We start from the raw sequence: 21524 nt of genomic DNA, 5'->3' as shown, positions 1-21524 counted from the left end.
TTTCCAAAAATCCATCGGGTGAAAACGCGGAGATGTGAACCTGTCCCATAGGAAATTGTGTTAAAGGGACTGCTGTGCGTTTCTGCAAAATGCAAAGGAAAACTCATAGGTATGAACCTAGACTTAGATATTGACATTGATGGGACTTTTTCCTTTGAGTGTGGTACTTGTACAAGTTAGGGGCCTCATATGATGAACTTGCTAAAACCTGCGCACATCTTGCATCCAGTGTGATGTTTATTTAGGGCATCGCTCTCTGGCATGCTGGGACTGAGGATGCCCTTTGTAGGTGTATAGAACTGTCTAGGCCTATTATTTGGTTCATTGCGTCTTCATAGATACTCGCTTGTAAATGAATTCTAATGAGCTTTCTAAGCCAGGACAGCTGTACTGTAATTAACCGTATGCACAGGATGTGATGGAGGCTCTGGAGGCCTGCAGTCGGAGGAGGAGAGGGAGGAGAGGTTTGTCGATTGTTGGGTTTACACATATTATGTAATAGTGACATTCCACCAGCCTATGTGCCTGGAGCTAGAAGGGTTAACAGAAGGACATCTCCGCCGATAGGCACCCCGGCCGCATTGCTGGGTGAGCCGTATCAGCTGCCATCTGAGGTTGGCAGTAAAGTGAACAAGGCTTTCTTTTTACTTTCATTGGAATCTAGGTCAGGCCACCAATATCTGGCTGCTGAAAGGCTCCATCCGGGGAAAGCTACGTATTGAGTGCCATCAATAGAGCCAAGAGCAGAGATTGCTGTGGAGCCATCATATGGTGATTTCTCAGTCTAGTGGAAAGGGAGCTCTACATTACACCACTTCATTATTTTACTGAAAGTGTAGTGCACCAGCCCACCCTAGTCAATAGTAACCTGTGGATTCTGGAAAAAGCTTGCTGTAGACGTTGAAGTCCTGCAGGCTCCTTGTTGCCTGTTATTTACAGAAAGGCCAGTTAACCGCTTCCCATCTGCCCTATAGCAGAAACACTGCTACAGGGCGGCACGGGTGCGCAAAATCACGTGTGTGTATATATGTGATTTTACATTTCCAGGTAGGGGGCGCCCTACCCGCACCGTCATTCATGTCCGCGGCTGTCAATCACCGCGTCCTGGCCGATGATTACTCGCCGGCAGCCGGTGATTGCCGAGGATCTCCGATGGGGGAGGAGAACGGTTTGTAAACAAAACAGTTCTCCTCCCTGTCGGCTCCGGCACACTGCTTTGCTCAGCAAAGCAATGTGCTTACAGTGAAGCACACAGCCCCTTGGTAAAACACACAGTTAACCCTTTGAGCACCCCTCTTGTTAACCCCTTCCTGCCCAGTGCCTATAGTACAGTCAGTGCTTTTTATTAGCACTGATCACTGTATTGGTGTCACTGGGGATGTCAGTTACACCAAGTCCGTTCCCTCCAGTGTCAGAATGCCTGCCACAGTCCTGCTATAAGTCGCTGATCGCCGCCATTACTAGTGAAAATTATTATTTTTTAAATCGCAGTATATATACTGCCATTTGTAAATACTATAACTTTCACATAAACCAAATAATTTACACGTATTGGCATTTTTTTTTTTAGCAAAGACATGTAGCAGAATACATTTTGGCCTAAATTTGACAAAATTTGATTTTTAAAAATTTTTTACTCGACAAATATATATTTTTTTCTCAAAATGGTCTGTCTGTTTTTTTATAGCGCAAAAAATAAAAACCGCTTAGGCAATCAAACACCACCGAAAGAAAATTTGTGGTGGGAATAAGGTCGTAAATGTCATTTGGGTGCAGCGTTGCATGACCACGCAATTGTCAGTTAAAATAACGCAGTGCCGTAATTAAAAAAATGGCCTGGACAGGAAGGGGGGGGGGGGGGGGGGTAATTCCTCAGGAAGGCAAGTGGTTAAAAAATACAAGCTTTAAAATGTGTCTCACAGCCAACAAGGGTAGCCAAACCTGCCTTGGAAGTTGGTGATGGAAGCAGAGCCTTGTCCCATTGCCCTCCTGGTGACCCTGTTAGATGGTCTGTAAAAGTCTAGCTGCTGTTTTTGGTAATTAATGGTTAAATAAGTAAATGTTCCTTTTTTTTTTATCACACTTGCAAAGTTGACGACATTGATTTAATAGTCCACTGATTGGTTTCATTTGGTACCTTACAAGTGCACTTTTAACTAAAAGGCAGGTTCCCCGGTTCCCCAAACTACAAGAGATATTATACTCCCACCACTGACTGCCAATCATCTCCTATTTTCATTTCATTCCAGGCCTGAACCCTCCACCATATTCTTCTGAATTGAAATCTGCCAAATGTTTATGTCCCCTGTTACATACTGTGGCTCCATACCCTGAACCTTACATTATTGCTGAGCCCTCAAGTGACACGGGGGGGGGGGGGGGGACTGAAACCACAGCAAGCAGAAGAGCAGAAGTGTCAAATGCTGAAGAGTGGCAGAGACTTTGGTGCTGTGTGTACAAAAAAAAAAAATTATATGTGTGTGTGTGTGTGTGTGTGTATATATATATATATATATATAACCTTTCATTACAGACTGAAAGGATCACTTTGAGACTTTTGTCCTTTGAAGACCGGGCTCATTGCATGCTGAGGTTAAAACCTTTTATGAAAGTACATTTCCCCTTTAAGCATAAAGTGTTAATAAACCCACAACAGGAAAATCAGTCTGTATATGCAGTAAAGCATGCTTGTTATACTCACTGTGGAACCTAAGGGGTTAATCCTCTGCATTGTGGAAAAAGGCCAATAGACCATGACTTCTCTTCTCCTCCTCTTGTTCAAATATCCACGTCTTATCTCCTGATAAGACAGACTGAATCATAGCCATTCTGCACATGCTCAGTTTAGTGTGTATTGCTAGAGAGGGTTTTTTTTTCTTGGGAGCGTGCATGTGATCAGAACAGGGCCAATCAGCACTGTCCAGACAGAGGTCAGGGGTTTTGCATGCTCCTAGAGCAGAAAGAAAACTCCTCCTACAAGCTTTAACCAGTGCTCTGCTAGAAACTGATAGAAGTCACAAGACTGCTCTAACTGCTGATGAGAAAAGGTATTTAGCAGTTTATATTTACTACAATAATTTCACTTCCATGTTGTGTGTACTGTGGGAGACCAGATATAGTGAATGCAGGGTCCTGGGATTAGTAACACTTTAAAATCTAAAACAGCTTTTAGTAGTGGGAAGGAATGAGTGTTGGTGGAAATTACTACATGTACAATTTATATGTGACCTTTCAGCAGCGGTTTGACACATGGGGGGCATAAGGTGGAACAACTGACTAATTTATATGTGTCAATGTGTCACTGCAGAAGTTGTGCTGGAGGGAGGTGTGAGACATCGAAAACTGATTGTGTGAGAGAAGGAGCATCTATTTTAGACATCCTTTAGAATTGGGAGCCATTGATGCCATATTTACATATAGGGAATGAAAGTGGTTTTTATAGGTTGGTTCAAAGAAGTTGACCTGTATACAGATGTAGCCTCTTGTCTAAACTGAAAAGGGATGATTTTCTTCTTTTTTTTTTATTATTACATTGTCAGCTTAAAGTGTTACTAAACCCACAACAGCAAAACCAGTCTGTGTATGCAGTAAAGCATGCTCTGCATTGTTTAAAAAGACTGTTTGATCCTGACTTCTCTGATCCTCCCCTTCTTCCTCAGACCCCAATCCATCTGCTGATAGTACAGAGCTCTAGGAGTCAAACTGGACGTGCTCAGTTTGGTGTGTAATGCTAGAGAGGTTTTTTTTTGTGAGGGGGTGGGGGAGTGCATGTGATCAGCACAGGGCCAATCAGCACTGTCCAGACATAAGGTCAGGGGTCATGCAGCCTCATAAGGCAGTCAGAAGAGAATGAAAACTCCTCCTACAAGCATTAACCAGTGCTCTGCTGGACACTGATAGAAGTCACAAGACTGCTATATACTGCTGATGAGAAAAGGTATTTAGCAGTTTATATTTACTAAAATAATTGCATTTCCATGTTCTGTGTACTGTGGGAGACCAGATATAGTGAATGCAGGGTCCTGGGTTTAGTAACATTTTAAAATCTTTATTATTTATATCTATCCTTTTAAATTGAAATTCAGTTTGTAATTGTATGTGCACATGGAGGTGTACATGTAGTGCGGCACAGCAGTCAGTTTATTTCGCTTGTCTCCCTAAAAAAGCCTGTAGGTCATCTCAGACCCCTATGGATTCATTGGAGATGATACATTGTCCAAGTGGCTTGTCTTGTATTTGATTTGAGCTCCCCAGTCATTCATGGATGTACTATTTGACATACAGGTAGCCAATACAAAATGCCATCAGTAAAATATGGTATAAATAAAATAGTGTCATAAATGTACCTTCAGGCTCAAAATGCACACTCCCTGACACTATACCATAGTCTCTGTTAAAAAATGTTTTTCATGGTATAAAGTTTATTCAGATTAGTTTAGTACGGTATTTAAATGACCTTTTGATTCACGGCTTTTTTTCTCTTGACATTTAAAATATTACTTGGTCGGGTGCCAAAGCTAATTTGGCATTGAGTTTAGTAGCCTCCCAAAATGTAGTTTGTCAGCTTGGAGTTGTCCCTATATCTGCAGGAGAGTCAGCATTGTTTGTCCCATCCTCTGGAGGGGTTGGGTATAGCATACAAACTAGCAGCATTTCTTCACCATTGTAGGAAAGTGTCCCTCTTCCAATTTTTCAGTAAATTTTGGTAAATATTCAGTGATGGAAGATATGGGACAATGCAAAGTGGGAAGATGGCTAGTGTGCTAAATGATGGTTTGGGGTATTTATGGGAATGTGAGGCCCCTCCCCTGTTAAGTCCACCCCCTAAACAGAAAAAGACCTGCTCTCTTGTTGACTTGCCACCCTTTTATTTCATGTGATTTCTTGCCACAACTTGTCTGGGGTGATCCTTCCAAGTAGAGCTGAAACATACTGGAAGATCCAAGCCCATTGTCTGGTTGCCCCATCATCCTCTGTAACAACAGTTGCTAGCTACAGGAGTACAGGAGTTCTTTAACAATTGGCACAGGTTATTCATTCCTTCATTGTGCCATCCATCTGACCGATGTCTCATACATTTTATCCTGAATGTACCTTTTCTGTTGTTTTTTTTTATCCTTTCATTAACTAGGAATTTGCAGGCCATCACAAGACCTTTCTCTGCCCTATAAATGGACAGCTCAGCTTGAGTTTGACTAATTAAATCTCAGCTGTAGATTAGCTAGTTGTTTAACAATGTGCCATTGTATAGCCTAATTCCTGATGAAATTTCAGGAATTGTGGAACCAGAATATCCTTTAATACCGGTGGTGTTAAAATGTTTGCAGCAAAATTTGGAACTCTTAAATGGTCAGTTGACTTCTTTAAAGCATATTTCCATGTTTGCAGCCAAATTGGGATAATGTCTACTTTTACACTCTCCGGCCACTTTAGTAGATACACCTTGCTAGTGCCCAGAAAATATCCTCCACACCATTACACCACCAGCCTAAACCATTGATACAAGGCAGGATGGATCCATGCTTTCATGTTGTTTTCACCAAATTCTGATCCTACCATCTGAATGTTACAGCAACCACTCTGCCCATTCTCCTCTGACATCAACAAGTCATTTTTTTCCACACAACTGTCACTCACTGGATATTTTCTCTTTTTTCGGATCATTCTCTGTAAACACTATAGATGGTTGTATGTGAAAATCCCAGTAAATCAGCAGTTTTTGAAATATTCAGACCAGCCTGTCTGGCACCAACAACCATGTCATGTTCGAAGTCACCTAAATCCCCTTTCTTCCTCATTCTGATGCTCGGTTTGATCTTCAGTAAGTCATCTTCACCATGTCTGTATGCCTAAATGCATTTGAGTTTCTGCCATGTGATTGGCTGATTAGCAATTTGTGTTACCAAGCAATTGAACAGGTGTACCTAATAAAGTGGTGAGTGTATATTTTGTTCCATGTTCCCATTCACATAGCATGACCTAAAATACAGTGTTAAAACATTGCTACTTACCTTTCTACTTGCTTCAAAAACCTACCCAGGTTTCCATGTCAATGTAATGTTATGAAAGGAGCTGGGGAGTTAGGATTGCCATAATTAACCCTGTCCATGCTGTCTTTGCTCCAGGGGAGTAAAGAGGAGTGTAGACTCTGTTGTCACCATAAAGCCGGCCATAGATGGATCGAATCTCCGTTGGTTTTGCAGGGGCTGGCCTAGATTCAACCCATCTATGGGCAGGTTGGTTGTACTGAAGTCGATCCATTGTTCAACTTCAGTCGATCCATTGTTCGACTTCAGTACAACCAGCCTGTCAGGTTTTTTCTTTTGTCACTGCCGGCGACTATAGCTGCAAGCTGTGATCATTGTGTTCTGCCAGCTGGGAACACAATGGGGGAATTGAGCGATTTTTTTTCTTTCCTGCAACCCGTGGTTGGAGGAAACAAAAATGTATAATGTGTGGCCTGCTTTAGAGATGTGAGATTGTCCCGTGAACTTGCAGAAAATGGCTGGTTTACGTGACTGTTATTTACGAGTACCTTTACCTGCATATTCATGTTAATAAAGCAGAAGTTTTCAGTAAATTATCCTGGAATACATGTTCGAACTGTGACATAACTGCAGGTACAGGATTTTACAGGTATCGTATTGTGGCATCATTTGACATCTGGCATGATATGGTATTAGTGTGTATTTTACAAGGGATATAATACTTAAAAAAAACATTATATATGGGCATATGACGCCTGCGTTGTTCACTGCAGGTCCTGACTTTAGCTGTTATCTCTCTAAGCTGTTCCATGATGTTAATTATGTTTTATTAAAGTGCGTTAGTGATGTGTAGGTGTGTTGTTCCTGCTGATTGCGGTCTAAGACTAGCCATGGGCATGGGATCATTGCCCAATCCTCTGTAAGGCCTGCAGTCACCTCCTGGGCAACCAATCTTTGGGTATATAATCAAGACAACCATTATTGATCCCCCCACCATAACACGTCTACAGAGCAGTTGTGTTTAATGGTCAGGTCATGTCTGTGGTTGGTCTTAAACTGGGAACACACAGATCGACATTTAGCAGGTTCAGCAGAGATTGGCCAAATTTCAGTCTGCGCATGGCCCTCTTTGTTCCACAGAAGTCGGTCGGGGTCAACCTTGCCTAAAATCTATGATAAGTGGGCATGTGCAACAAGGGGGTTGGCAAGATGTCCATCACAAAGCTGCTGAAAAGTAACCAGAACAAAAGTTTTAAGCCTGTATCATAATTGCTGTAAACCTGTCATGAGAGACATACAGGAGCTACCATTGCTGAGCTCCATATGAAAATACTAGTTGCCTGGCTTTGGCTGGCATCAGTGCGATTTTAAACACTGGCCTGGAGCAGATCAGTAAATTGTTGAAGAATTATCTTGAGCACGCAAGTTACATTATTATTATTATTATTATACAGTATTTATATAGCGCCAAAGGGTTTGCTCAGCGCTGTACAGTAGCAAGGGGGACAGAACATGAGACAGAAAGCAGGGAAGAACGCAGAGTGGGGGGGGTTGTGTGGGGGGGGAGGGGGAAGGGGGTAATGTTTTAAGAAGGGAAAAATAAAGGATAAGAAGGAATTGTGTATTTATTATGAAAAAGATGAAAGTGTATTGTTATCTTTATGAAAAATTAATAAATATTTAAATAAATAAATAAAAAACAAAACATGAGACAAGACAGTAACAATACAATACACGAGGGGTTCGAGGGCCCTGCTCTTTCGAGCTTACAATCTAGGATTGTATGACAGTAATGAATCTGTTCTGAGGGCCAGTCTAAACATTCTATCCAGTTTGTATCCATCAGGCAACTCTGTGCACTACATAGCTTGTAACATGTATGGTTGGTAGGGATGAGCCTGAGGTTCGGGTTGACCATAGATTTGACCCAAACCCAGTTTGTTTGCAGTTTGGTGAATGGATGAACTAAATGGCAAGATTTGGCCAGTGCATTTGTCTAACCGAACCTCCAACTGCTGTATCTGAAAGTCCGTCTTCTAATGGCGACATCACTACCACCATTAAATGACAGCTTTCCCCTGCCAGCTTATTACACTTTGTGAAAAGGTCCCGGGAACATCATTGACCATACTCTGTATGGTCAGTGATGTCAGCCAGCATCCCCAGCTGGTTTGTTGGCATTTAGCATCTGTCTAGGAACTGTCAATTGCAACAGGAGTGGGACAGGAGAGGATCGTTGTGAAGCGGGTCATGGGGGGTCATTCATCACGATTCATCAGACAATGTGACAGAGGAATTTATATTATAGACCAATGTGGTTTTTTTTTGTTGTTTTTTGTTCAACTCAACTTCAGTGGGGCCTGGGCGTTAATGTGCGGAGTTCGTAGATCTCCCTCATGGTTTTGTGAATGTCGAGCAAATCAAACATTGCTTGGTTCACTCATCCCTAATGGTCGCTTATCTGCATTACTGGTTCTGGATCAGTGACTAGGACGATTGCCAGAGGGTCAGCATGACAGACTGGCAAATATAATTTTCAAGAGAGGTTAAAGCGGTAGTAAAGTCTGCTTTTCAGTTGTACTTACAGGTAAGCCTATAATAGGTATTACATGTAGGAACAGTGAATATCTCCTAAACATGCATTATATAGGAGATATTTACTGTTGCTGCAGTCAGTGAAGTCACCAACGCATGTGCTCTGAAGGGACAGCACACTCACACTGTCCCTGCAGAGCTCTGGGCCGCGGCCATGACTCCTGCACGCCTACTTGGGAGTGATGTCATTGCGACTCAGCCATTCAAGTGGCCACAGTCCACAAACCTGGGAGAACAGGTGAAGAAGGAAGCCCTGTTGGGCTTGGCCCCTTAGTTCCAGTGAAGGGAACTCTTAATGCATCAGCATACCAAGACATTTTTGGACAATTCCATGCTCCCAACTTTGTGGGGACAGTTTGAATATGGTCTCTTGCTGTTCCAACATGACTGCGTACCAGTGCACAATGCAAGGTCCATAAAGACATGGATGAGCGAGTTTGGGGTGGAGGAAAGTGACAAGCTGGTTGGCGATAGTTTTGTAGCCCAGTCCATCCTTGTGTAGGTCTACAATCTTGTCCCGGACATCCTTGGTCTTTGCCATGGGGGAGAGTTTGGAATTTGATTGTTTGATTGCTCCTGTGGACAGGTGTTTTTTAAATATGTAAGAAAATGAGATTGGCAGCACTCCCTTTAAGAGACTGCTTCTAATCTCAGCTTGTTACCTGTATGAAAGACACCTGGTAGCCAGAAATCCTGAATGATAGGGGATCAAATACTTATTTTCCTCATGAACAGTGCATAATTTGTTGGACATGCATTTCTTTTGAATTTTTTGTTGCTATTCTGTTACTCAGTGTTACAATACACCTACCATTCGATTTTTAGACTGATCATTTCTTTGTGAGTGGGAAAACATTCAAAATCAGCAGAGAATCAAATACTTATTTCCGTGTGTGTGTAACATAAAAACCTTTTGTTGTTGAATCTGCTGTCTAAAAAAATTCAGTGTGCTTTGACTGTATCTAAAAAGTAAAAGTTTGTTTGCTAATATATATTAAAAATACAAAAAGACCTCTATAGCTTGGAAATATATGCTCTATACTTCCTTCGGTATTGCTGCCGATGATTGTCTATCATCTTGATGCAGGTTTGTGGGTCAGCTCAGACTCCTATTCATTCCCTAAGCACAATGCAATATCCACAAGTGCACTCTAGCCCACACCTATATCTGGATAACACCTGCAGGTCTCTCAATGTATATGATCTCCTTGTCCTTATAAAGACATCACAGTGTATTTGTTTTCCTATTACATTTTTTGATGTGGTATCCACATTTTTTACATGCAGGGTGATCCAGAGTTCAATGGCAATATTACATGTACTTGGTTGGTAGACACTCATCAGATTTGCTCTCATCGGTCTTTCAGCAAGGAAGCTAACTACACTGTTTGACAGTGTCACTAAAGGGAGAGCATACCACCCAAGTACATGTAGTATTGCCATGAAACTCTGGATCACCCTGCATGTAAAAATGTGGATACCACATCAAAACATGTAATAAGAAAAGCAAAATACACTGTGATGTGTTTTCAAGACCGGGGAGATCATATATGTTGAGAGAGCTGTAGATGTCATCCAGACATAGGCGTGGGCCAGAGTACACTTTCTATTAGATTTTATGGCTGTTTAAAACAGCCTACAAATGTGTTTATTTTGGTTTTATAACCTTTTATGAAGACATTCCTTGATGACGCACCTTGATGAGATTGCATTACAAGGGTTTCAAGGGTGTATGCTTGTTACAGCAAGAACCTAGTAGTGGAAGGAATACCGGCACTGCCTGCAAAGCTATGGCAACATTTTGTTCCCTTCCAGTTGCTATGGCTAAAGATCAGCTGTTCTCTGTTTTCAGGAGGCAGGTTCTGCCATCTGGTGGGAAAAATTGTAACTGCATCTCTTTCCTAAGTTTGTTTTCATGATTAAAGGAAGCATGAAGTCCCTCTAGTGGCAAGCTTCTAACATTACATGTAATACAATTTTTGTTTTTTTTCAGGTGCCTACAAAGAAGTTGAAGAAGTATGAGAAGGAATATCTGGCAATGCGAGAGAGTCAGCTGCAACAGGAAGACCCAATAGAGAGATACAAGGTATGAAATGTAGAAAATGCATTACATGTACACATTAACTAGAGCAGCATGCAACTGTCTGTAACATATCCATGATACCTACGTCATATCACAGTGACTAAATGGTTAGTACTTCCTCCTAGCAGTACTAGAGTTGTTTGCCTGGAGTTTGCATGTGCTCCCTGTGCCTGCATGGGTTTCCTCCGGGTGCTTTGGTTTCCTCCGACACGCCAAAGACCTGCTGGTAGGTTACCTGGATCCTGTCTAAATTGGCCCTAGTATGTGTATGTAAGAATGTAAGTTAGGGACCTTAGATTGTAACTCCCTGAGGGTTAGGGACTGATGTGAATGTACTGTATAAATGTAAAGTGCTGTGTAAATTGACGGTGCTGTATAAGTACCTGAAATAAATAAATATCCTGCTTGTCATTTGCTGGAATGCCCATGCTGAAGCAGACACCTGATTGGTTTGTGTATTAACAGCACCCCAACACTGGACAAATGCTAGAAATCAGGCAGCCAACACCCCCGACAATAAATGACAGCCGGCCACTAGGTTTTATGAACATTTATGTTCAGTAATAAAAGAATCTCATATTAGCGAATGCCTTCAAAGTGCTTTATGGGCTGAATGTCTATTGAAATCTATATTTGTTCACCTTTGCAGCAGAATGTGTGCTTTATGTCAATACATTTATGTCATTGTCCAATGTTATCATATATTCTTTATACTCTATGGCACACAAAGCCCAAGCTGGGACCAAGTTTTTTCTTTCTACTTGTATGTTTCAGATTGTTTTCTTTCAGTGGAGACAGGTACAGGTATTTTAGGACTGGTCATCATTTACTTGATTATAAAATGTCTGTACTAACCTGGGATTGGCCATTGTGCAGTACCAGCTTTGTGTCCGAATTCAGTTGGTGACTACAGTTCATGACTACAAAGGAGAGTCACAAGAATGTTGCTGTAATTTGTAGGTGGTCTTTTCAATGGCATTATGTGTGCTAGTGAAAGAGAAGAATAGTAAAGGTAGGGCAAGGAGTTTTTGAAAACATAACGACTCACGACAGGCCATTTACTGATGCAGCTAAACTGAAATTTAGTGACCATGAGTTAAAGCACTTTGCATATAGTGATTGCAGTTTGCCTTGCTTTATTGTATATGGCATCTCTGTTTGCAGTTCATACATAAACCCTCGTGTATAGTATATTGAATGGACAATTTCCACAGCAATCCTATGCCTATGAATGCATGGTCTGGGTGATGATGTACTAGTCTGCCCAGTGGTTGGAACTGTAATATGGTAAATCAAGCCTCTGCTTTTCCCATTCAGTGCAAGGTACTGTAACAGGTTTGGTTTAATTCCACCATCCCTGGCATAGAGTTACCTTTCCTTCTCTCCCCTTTTTCTCTCCTTTTTCCTTCTTTCCCCACCACTCTGTTTAGCACTGGAGTCCAATGAAAGTACCTGGTACTACCAGGAGCAGCATGTGACGCACTCCATGGAACACTGTTGAGCTTATCAGTAGTGTTGTGGTGGACTCTTAGACCAACCAATGCTATGTGCCATATTCTATAAGGCTTTGCAAAGTGCATCATCTGTATGCAGTGGGGTTGATTTACTAAAACTGGAGAGTGCAAAATCTGGTGCAGCACTGCATAGAAACCAATCAGCTTCCAGTTTTTTTTTATGTCAACAGCATCAGATTTTGCACTCTGCAATCACTTCGATTGTGTAGCAACCCAGAAAAGTCACTTTTTTAAACAACTATCAACTGAAATATGCTATAGTTACAGCCATTTGCACATTACGGTACCTTTTAATATTAGCCAGATAAGAATTTTTAAAGTGAACATACAGCAATGCACACCCTACTCCTTTGTAAAAGAAAAAAAAGAAACATAAAACCATAAAATGTCTTCCATGGTGTCTTCTCATATGGTGGTCAGTCTTGTGACCAAATGGCCAAGCAGTGTCAGGCACGCTGGCAGGGATGCCATGTAATGTGATAATGCTGTATTTACTTTTTTTCAGTAATCTACAATGAAAATCTGAAATAAAATGTATACTCGGCCAAGCTCAGGAGGGTCAGGGCTTTGGAGGGTTGTAGGTGGCCCAATGGTCACCATTAACGTTGACCTTTCAACTGATGAATCAAGTTATCTGTGAGGAGAAAAGTTTTGCACAAAATATATACCAGTGTTTCTAGTTGTAAAGTGTTGGCCGTCGACAAAGTAGAAGTTAGGATTTAGGGTGATGCCATTTACTGGCTCAAAGCATGTTGATATCAACTTAAATACAAACTTTGGACTAGTTAGCACAGGTGTCAAACTGGTGGCCCTCCAGCTGTTGCCAAACTACAAGTCCCATGAGGCATTGCAAGATTGACAGTTACAAGCATGACTCCCAAAAGTAGAGGCATGATGGGACTTGTAGTTTCGCAACAGCTGGAGGGCCGCCAGTTTGACACCCCTGAGTTAGAGTAATGGTAACACTCAAAGGTGCTCATACACAAGAGATTCTGTGTTTTTATATATCTGCTGGTGATGGTATGTAAGACATTCGCAGTGTCCTCATGTCTCCTTGTAATGTACAGAATATTAGAAAACTAGACCAGTCCCTCCAGTCTACTTAATGGATGACCTGCCATGAAAATTGTTTTCCTTACATGCTGGGTCTTATTGACACACAATTATGTAAAATTAGTTTATATCTTGCAATAATTTGGATTTGTTTTAAGGGTACACTGGGAATGTGTAACTATGAAGGTTATGGAGAGAAGGAATGAATGGGATCAAAAAGCCCTCCAATAAACCAAGTGCATAGATCAACAAAGCCTTTTTAAAACCAAAGATATTTATTTCAGGTACTTACATAGCGCCATCAATTTACGCAGCACTTTACATATTCACATTTATCATTCCATAAAAGATTCTAAAACTAAGGATTATTCCTAATTTCTGGATAGCGGGAGGAGCCACACAAATAATTCTTTTCCACCCCAGTGACCAATTCTACATCCAGAATTGCTGATATACAGTAGAGCTATTTATTGCAAACTGCATAGGGCTGTTTCAGGCTTTTTGGCCATGTGTGCTGTGTATGGAAACCATGGCTTCTATGCAATAGGGCTTGGGACTCAACAAGGCCGAGCCAACAAAAAAGAGTATGGTGGGTAGGGATGAAAGAAACCCTTCACTGAACCAGTGCATAGAAGAGTCAAGCCAGAAGGTGTTCACATGATTCATTCCATCACAAATCCCATAAATTGGAGGATTATCCCTCAATTCAGGATAGTGGACGTTTTATGAATATACTTAAATTTGCTTGCTGACACGACATATCTTTTTAGATTTGATGGAGATTAATCTATCTGTCTTTGGAGGCAGTTTGTTTCTTTGTCATATTCAGTGCCATAAAGGTCCTGACTATGCTTACAATAGTAGATTAAAGGGGTAGTCTATCCAAAACCTACACTCACCGGCCACTTCATTAGGTACACCTGATCAATTGCTTGGTAACACAAATTGCTAATCGGCCAATCACATGGCAGCAGCTCAGTGCATTTAGGCATCTACACGTGGTGAAGACGACTTGCTGAAGTTCAAACTGAGCATCAGAATGGGGAAGAAAAGGAATTTAAGTGACTTTGAGTGTGACATGGTTGTTGGTGCCAGGTGGGCTGGTCTGAGTATTTCAAAAACTGCTGATCTACTGGGATTTTCACACACAACCATCTCTAGGGATTACAGAGAATGGTCCGAAAAATATCCAGTGAGCAGCAGTTGTGTGAACAAAAATGCCTTGTTGATGTCAGAGATCAGAGGAGAATGGGCAGACTTGTGGCGACATTCAGATGGTCAGAATTTAGTGAAAACAACATGAAAGCATGGATCCAGCTTGCCTTGTATCAACATTCCAGGCTGGTGGTGGTGGTGTAATGGTGTGGGGGATTTTTTTCTTGGCACTAGCAAAGTGTTGCTAATAAAGTGGCTGGTGAGTGTATATTTCAGTGAAGATGTTGAAAAGTTAAAGCATAAATTTACCTTTTGCAGAAAAAATGTGTATTTATTATTTTTCCCTGCAGGAGCCTTCAGAGCATTGCACCCATTATAAGTGGATCACATGTTCAGCGTCAGGCTCTGCAAACAAGGCTTACATCTTTTAATCAGTACCTCTGTACAGGTTGTCAGATTGAAAGCTGCAGGGCTTGTGAATGAACTATGACCGTGCTACTCAGCACCCTCACTGTTCATTGAGAACTACAAGCCATCTGCTGCAGTGCAAAACGGACTTGTAGTTCTCTTAGTCACAGATTGCTGTGTCTGATGCAACTGTGCGGGTGGAGCCCCACTGTTTTTTGAAAAGTGAAAGCTGGGAGTGGAACACCTGCCCACTGTCATGGGGGGACTGCAAACTTAGCCTTTTAACCATGTAACAGTGTCAGACATCTCTCAGCAACTCTACATTTGTGTTCCTGGGTCTGCACACCTGTGGTCCTTTATGAGGGTTCACTCTCCCTTCTGGATTCTTTTAGATCCTGTCATGGGGAATGGAATAAGAGGCTGGATTTACACAAATGTAAGCAGGAACATCAAGACTCCTAGGTAGACAGGAACAGTCAGGAATAATGGCGGGGAGATCTTGGTGATGGTGACGTACAAGAAATCACGAGTTGACTATAATGTAGCCTGGTAAGCAGTCTGCTCTGACACAGGATTGTAGTCTTTGTATATGTCCCGGTTTTTGCAGTGAGGGTTCTGTGGTGTGTTTTCCATGTAATTACCCCACAATGTGGCCTTTCTACAGACAGGCAAGACTTCATTGTTAATGATATACTCGCCATGACTATGATTAGCTGTCCACCCAGCCATGTCTAACAGACCTCTGAGCATTTTATTTAATTTAGCTAAACAGATTTAGATGATATGCTCAAATCATCCCTTTAATTAATTTGCTTTGAGGATAATTAGGAATGTTAGGTTCAAATCAATGTAAAGTACAGCCATTGAATATAAAGTCTTTTTTGTTTTCCAAGTTGGTTGAGTAATATTTCTTGAATACTGGGTTTTCTTATTCAAACAATTTTATTTTTAACATGGAACAGTACAAAATAATAAGCAAAAGTATGGGTTATTGAAGGTGTACATTAATTGCACAGTAAGAAACCCAATAATACAAGGTCAGGCATCACTAATAAAGAGGACTATCAAATGGCAGTTAAGGCGTAACAAAATGGGGGGGGGGGGGGGGAGAAGGATGGGAAGGGGCATACGGCTGCACAGTAGGGGGAGAAGGGGGAAACCCGCAGTATGGTTAAGGAATGGTACCGTCAAACAAAAGATGCAGATTACGGATTGGGAAGGGAGTCATCAAAATTGGATGGGAGGAAATGCTCTACCCAGGGATTCCAAATCTTCTTGAACTTAGGGATGGAATCTAGGATAGTGGCTTCTATTTTTGCGTGAATCATTGCCTGAGTGACCCTATTCGAAACTGCAGTCATACTCAACAAGGGAGATTTCCATGATTTAGCGATAACCTGCTTGGCTGCGGTGGTGACTTGTAGAATAAGTTTGAAATGCGCCTTAGCGATGCCAGGTGGTCGCAGGTTAAGAAGCGCGATTAATGGATCGGGATAGTGAATACTGGGTTTTAAAGTGCTGCTAGTAAGTTGTACACATTGGGGCAGGCATTTTGTATATGGCATATGCCTCATTTATATATTAGCTGAACCAAAAAAAATGGTTGCCTCTGATGAGTGGAGACGATGGGCACAGGTAAAACAGTTAAAATATCCCTTTTCTTTCAGTTTTTCCTTGTAAATCCGATCTTCTCTCTCTACGCTATATGACTGGGCTCCTGACTGAGCATTCCCACACTGTGTTCTGCACTTTCATGGGCTCCTTCACACAAGCACCGAAGGAGAACATGTGGTGAACTGTGACTGACTGAGCCATCTTGGACTCCTTGAAATGCCTTAGTATTATGTTATACTGTTGTAAATGTAAATAAAGTTGTTTTTGTTTTATCTCAGCATGCTCTATTTTGTTCCTTCCATTATCTGTTTAATGGTCTACAAACAAATACTTTGTAAATAATTGTTGTGGCCGACTTACGTGATGCTTTACGTTTGGTGGCCATTTATTAGGTACACCTCTAGGTAAGACCCTTTTTTGCCATCAGAAGGCACATTCTTTGCAGTGTTCGGCTAGTTACCAGAAACCTCCTCATTGTCCACCCTGGTTAAATATGAACACCCAGATCTCAGTTTCATCAGCCACATATTCATGCTGTGAATCTCCTGCTCCATCTCTTAAATTATGACCCTACTATCTACATGTTAAGATTCCTCAGACAAAGAAGTTCTGGTCCTTATATGGCCATTTTTGCAAATCCCATGTCCTCTGTTGGTTATTTCCTTGTTCTTAGGTGACAGGAGTAAGGCCTTCTGTTGTTGTAGCTAAATCTCTTGAAGGTTTAAGTCATTATGCATTCAGAGGTTCAGTTTATCCCCAGGTTTATATGAGGAGTTGTATAGTTCCTTTCAGTTTGAGAAGGTCTTCCTGGTCTCCTCTGACCTCTCTCTTTTTAAAATGCCTCTTTGATCAAACAATACCTCCTATTCACTGGATAGTTCCTGTTTTTTCAAACCATATTCTTTAAACTCTACAGTGTGAAAATCCCAGGAGATCAGCAACTTCAAAGATGATTCAACAACCATGCAAATTATCCCATGGTAAAACTTAGATAACCCATTCTAAAGTTTGATTGAAAAACTACTAAATCTCATGACTATATCTGCATACTTTGTGTAGAGTTGCAGCCACATGGTTCAGTGTTTGGATATTTGTGGTGATGGGGTGTACCTAATAAAGTGGCCACAATGTGTATATACAGTTCAGCTGGTTTAATGGTGTCACACAGAGACTGCACTGCCCGTTATTGGAATTTGTAGCTTGCATTATCTTTATATTATGGACCCTGAGAAGGAAGAGATGCTACTTGGGGGACATTTCTGAAAGCTTATCTCCAGGCTTATTACCACACAGCTACCTCCAGTTAAAAACTACTTAAATTGCCCAAATACTTACCTGAATTTGAAGTCATGTGACATGCTGGATCCCAAGTCTTCTGTACTGCAAAGCTTGGGGGCCTTAATGTTCCTGGGTTGCTGCCTGGTGATGTGGGAATTGGTTATCTTCACAGGTCCTGAAGAGTTGTCATCGTAAGGCAGCAAGCCCAAACTGCAATGGTGGATCACCAGTTTTGTTTTCTAGAGGAGACCCCTGTGAAAGGGCATGTGCCTGTGGAATTTTTTATGTGAATTGGTTATGGCGGAGGAAGAAATTGGCTCTGATATGGGCTTTGAAAGCTTGTGTTGGATAAAGCCAGTCACCATCTGTGCTTTACAGATATAAGTTGTCTTACCACATACCAGGTGAAGGCTCTACTTCTCTTCCTTGTCTGTAGTGTTTTTGTTTCTGTGTTTGTCCACATTGGTTCCTATTTCCTCCTGTCTATATGCCAGCCTGTAACCTGGACATGAAATGAGGCAAAATCCCATTTTTATGCAGGCTTGAATTCAAACCTATAATCCAATAAAAGGTGCAGCACTTAAAACATAAAACACATAAAACTGATCTGATTGTCCAAGTACGTGACAAGTTAGTCATGCATATATATATCTAAAAAAGTGCTGTGCACGTGACACATAGATATATCTCATAAACCACTAATCAAAGTGCAAAATATTTGAATAGTCCAAATAATAGATGAAACATGCTTATTGTGATCAGAGGTATCTTCAAGTAGGTGATCTGTGCTTCACAACCGCCCAGGTGATGTGTCAGAGATGTTAAAAATGCACACTCACCAGAAAAAAGATCATGAAGCGCATGGCATATAAAATACAGCCAGAGGTCCCCTTTAAGAGCTGGTCAGCTTGATCAGGTCCAAAGGATCTCCTTCCTCCCTGGTACTCTGTCACACAGCTGGCGTCCTCCAGGGTATGGGCTCTAGGAAGGTGTTGGCTCACAAGGAGCCAAAAAGAAGGATGCCCAATAATTCAAACCTAATGGAGCTTCAACCATTTCCGCTGTATCCAAAACTATAGTTTTGGCTGATGATGAATAAATAGCTTTTCTTTCCACACTGTGGAAAATTGGGGACCAATGTCTAAAATCCAGAGAAATGTTAAAGTAGAGATGTTTTCCAGGACAAATGATCACTACCATGCTTCCTGGGCTGGCAGCCAGCCTGTAGATTACCTTTGTGTAAAATCCGGAAAGGTTACATCACTCAGCACCCCGCCTTATATAAACATAGCACAGCACCACGTAAAATGCTTTATTATCCCTTTTAAGCTTTTATTTAATCGTAAATAGAATTAAAAGCATTAACCGAGTGTTCTGAGACGCCGGAAGCTGCCGAGCTCACACAATGTAATATGTACACACAACTGTCAGCATTACTCAATGACGTCCATGGATATCCTCCGCCAGCAGTGCTCAGCCTATGACTGCCACAGATCCACAAAAATATTCTACCCAACAGTTCTGAGATCCAAACCAAAGAAAACCAAAATCTTATTCATTAGTAGTTATTCGAAGAAGTGCAATCAATTCAACATGGCCTTCACACACTTAAAGACATGGAAAAAGGGCACAATTTAGCATTAATATGTGAAAACACAATCTTCCAGTATGTTGTGATGGTAGAAAATTAAAACCTCCATTCACTGTTTTTATCAACTACTTTTTGTGTTTCAACATTTGCAGAGCAATAATGTACATTGTAGAGTAATCTCCATCTCAAAGGCAATTCTAGTTCCTATAGAATGGGAGTTGTTTTCATAGCTATTGCACATATCTTACCACACTATTTACATTAAATCTGATTAATATCTAGGAAATAGGCCCAGATATGAGAGTCATATGTATTCTTTCTTGAATCTTGGTGTGCTTTGTGCATTTCTTCCAGATCTGTGCAGTAATCCAAGGTGAAATTTTGCCTCGTGTAATACAGACCGATCACTGCTGCTCTCTCTCCTTGCAGGGTGACAGGTCTTGTCTCCACCCCTTTCCTGGAATTTTGCAGCAGACAGGCATTAGTGGGTGGGAATTGCTGGCACTGCACAGACTATGTACAGCATAGTGGTGATGCCACTGCTACTTTTTCCGGATAATATCTGGGTTTACAAAGGAATTTGGTGCGTGCAAAGTGAGTTTTACCTCTCTTGTTGTTGAGGAGTATTTATAGGCGAACATTTTTGTGTCCAGGGTTTAGTTTTAACTCCCCTGGCGGTATTCCCGAGTGTAGCTTGGGGTTATCTTTCAGTACCAATAGTGGTAACCCTGAGCTACACTCGGGATTACACAGCAGCGTTGCTCAGGGATTCCCTCTTGCACTTACCTTGTCCTGTCCTTCGCTCCCACGATGTCCCCCCTGCAGTGTCCCCAGCCATCCCCTCCAGTCGATGCCGGCATCCATCTTCCGGGTTCTGTTCCCTGCGAGCGTCGGGACATACGGGGGATGGAACCGGACGGAAATTCAAAAAATTTTAAATAGACATTCACTAAATACACTAAAATCACATAGTAAAACATTACTGTATCAAACCATTTCACATACATTTTGTCCCGAGTGCTTTGTCCTGTGCCCTGCCTGCATTTTTACTGTTCTTTCTGCCTGGAAACTGAGAAACGTCCATGGCGTCCAAAAAGCGTCCCTTTAGGTCAAAAGCGGTTTTAGACCAGCTAGAGAACAGCGATAGTAAATCAGAACCACTTGCAGAATTGAGTGATAATAATTTGTGGGGAAATTCCTCATCAGACACTGAAAACGATTTTGCGACTTTGCTCAGTGATGTGCGAACTTGGAGCTATATTTCAAATTTCAGTGTTTTTGGTTTGATTACATTATAGAATAAAATGTATTATTATTATTTTTTATGATTATTTAATAAATTATAATTTCGTGTTTCAAATTTTAACATACCCGGGATGTTTACTAGACTCTTGTTCGGACAGATTTCAGTGAGTTATTCCTAAGAAATACAGGCCTACAATAAAAAAAAAACGACATATTTCCATGCAAAAAAATGTACCGCTTTGAGCACAGAAATATGGACATAATCAGACCGCTAGGGAGGTTAATTTCACACAAACCTATTTATCAAGTGTCATAGCTACCTACATAAAGTAGTGTGTATCAAGACAGCTCTGTACTCCATAGTAATCACATGGGCTGCTATGGCTATAGTTGCACCTTCAACTCTAGGCCTAAGTTTAGGTGTGTGGTGGTAAAATGTGTGGTTGAACTGTATTCTTACCGCCCACAATCAACCCCCTTAAGGGGGTGTTTACATGCTGCAGTTGTAATGTTTCACACCAAAAACTACCTGTGTTGCAATCCATTCAGGTGAATGAGGAAACACCGCAAACACCCCACACATGTCTGTGCCATGTTTGTCAGCAGAAATGGGTTCAAAACAGATGTGAGGAGGAGTCCTATCACCTCCTCACCTCACCGCCTGTCAATTTCCTGAAAAGTGATCTGAACATCGCTTGTTGCCCAGAGGAGTGATGGACTTAGATGCACATATAAATCTACCCTTACATAAGCACATATGGCAGTTTTTCAGCATGTTGATTATAGCTGAACATCAGACCTAAGAGGGACCATTGTGGACCAAGGTGGAACACAAGGATGTGGGTTCTTGAATACTGCCCCTTTAAACCAGAGACAACAGTTGGGAACTAAGCCTTCAATGCCTGGCCATGTTTAAAGTGATTGTAAACCCTTACATATACCCAGTGAAGGGATCTATCCTCAGGTGATACACAGAGATGAAACAGATTCTCCTACTTAAG

General features: G+C 41.4%; 1 protein-coding gene across 1 annotated transcript in view; it reads left to right on the top strand.

The window, feature by feature from the left end:
- The window catches only part of LOC149429339 (rab GTPase-activating protein 1-like), a 187338-nt gene that overhangs the window by 144409 nt on the left and 21405 nt on the right, over window positions 1-21524 (top strand). Inside the window, exon 8 of the mRNA XM_089666607.1 lies at window positions 10576-10668. Coding sequence (XP_089522733.1) covers window positions 10576-10668 — 93 coding nt within the window. The remainder of the gene's footprint in view (window positions 1-10575; window positions 10669-21524) is intronic.

The sequence above is a fragment of the Staurois parvus genome, unplaced genomic scaffold (assembly GCF_062004578.1).
Source record: "Staurois parvus isolate SC_StPar_1 unplaced genomic scaffold, SC_StPar_1.0 ptg002753l, whole genome shotgun sequence".
Taxonomy (NCBI): domain Eukaryota; kingdom Metazoa; phylum Chordata; class Amphibia; order Anura; family Ranidae; genus Staurois; species Staurois parvus.
This window is presented reverse-complemented; position numbering and strand designations above follow the sequence as displayed.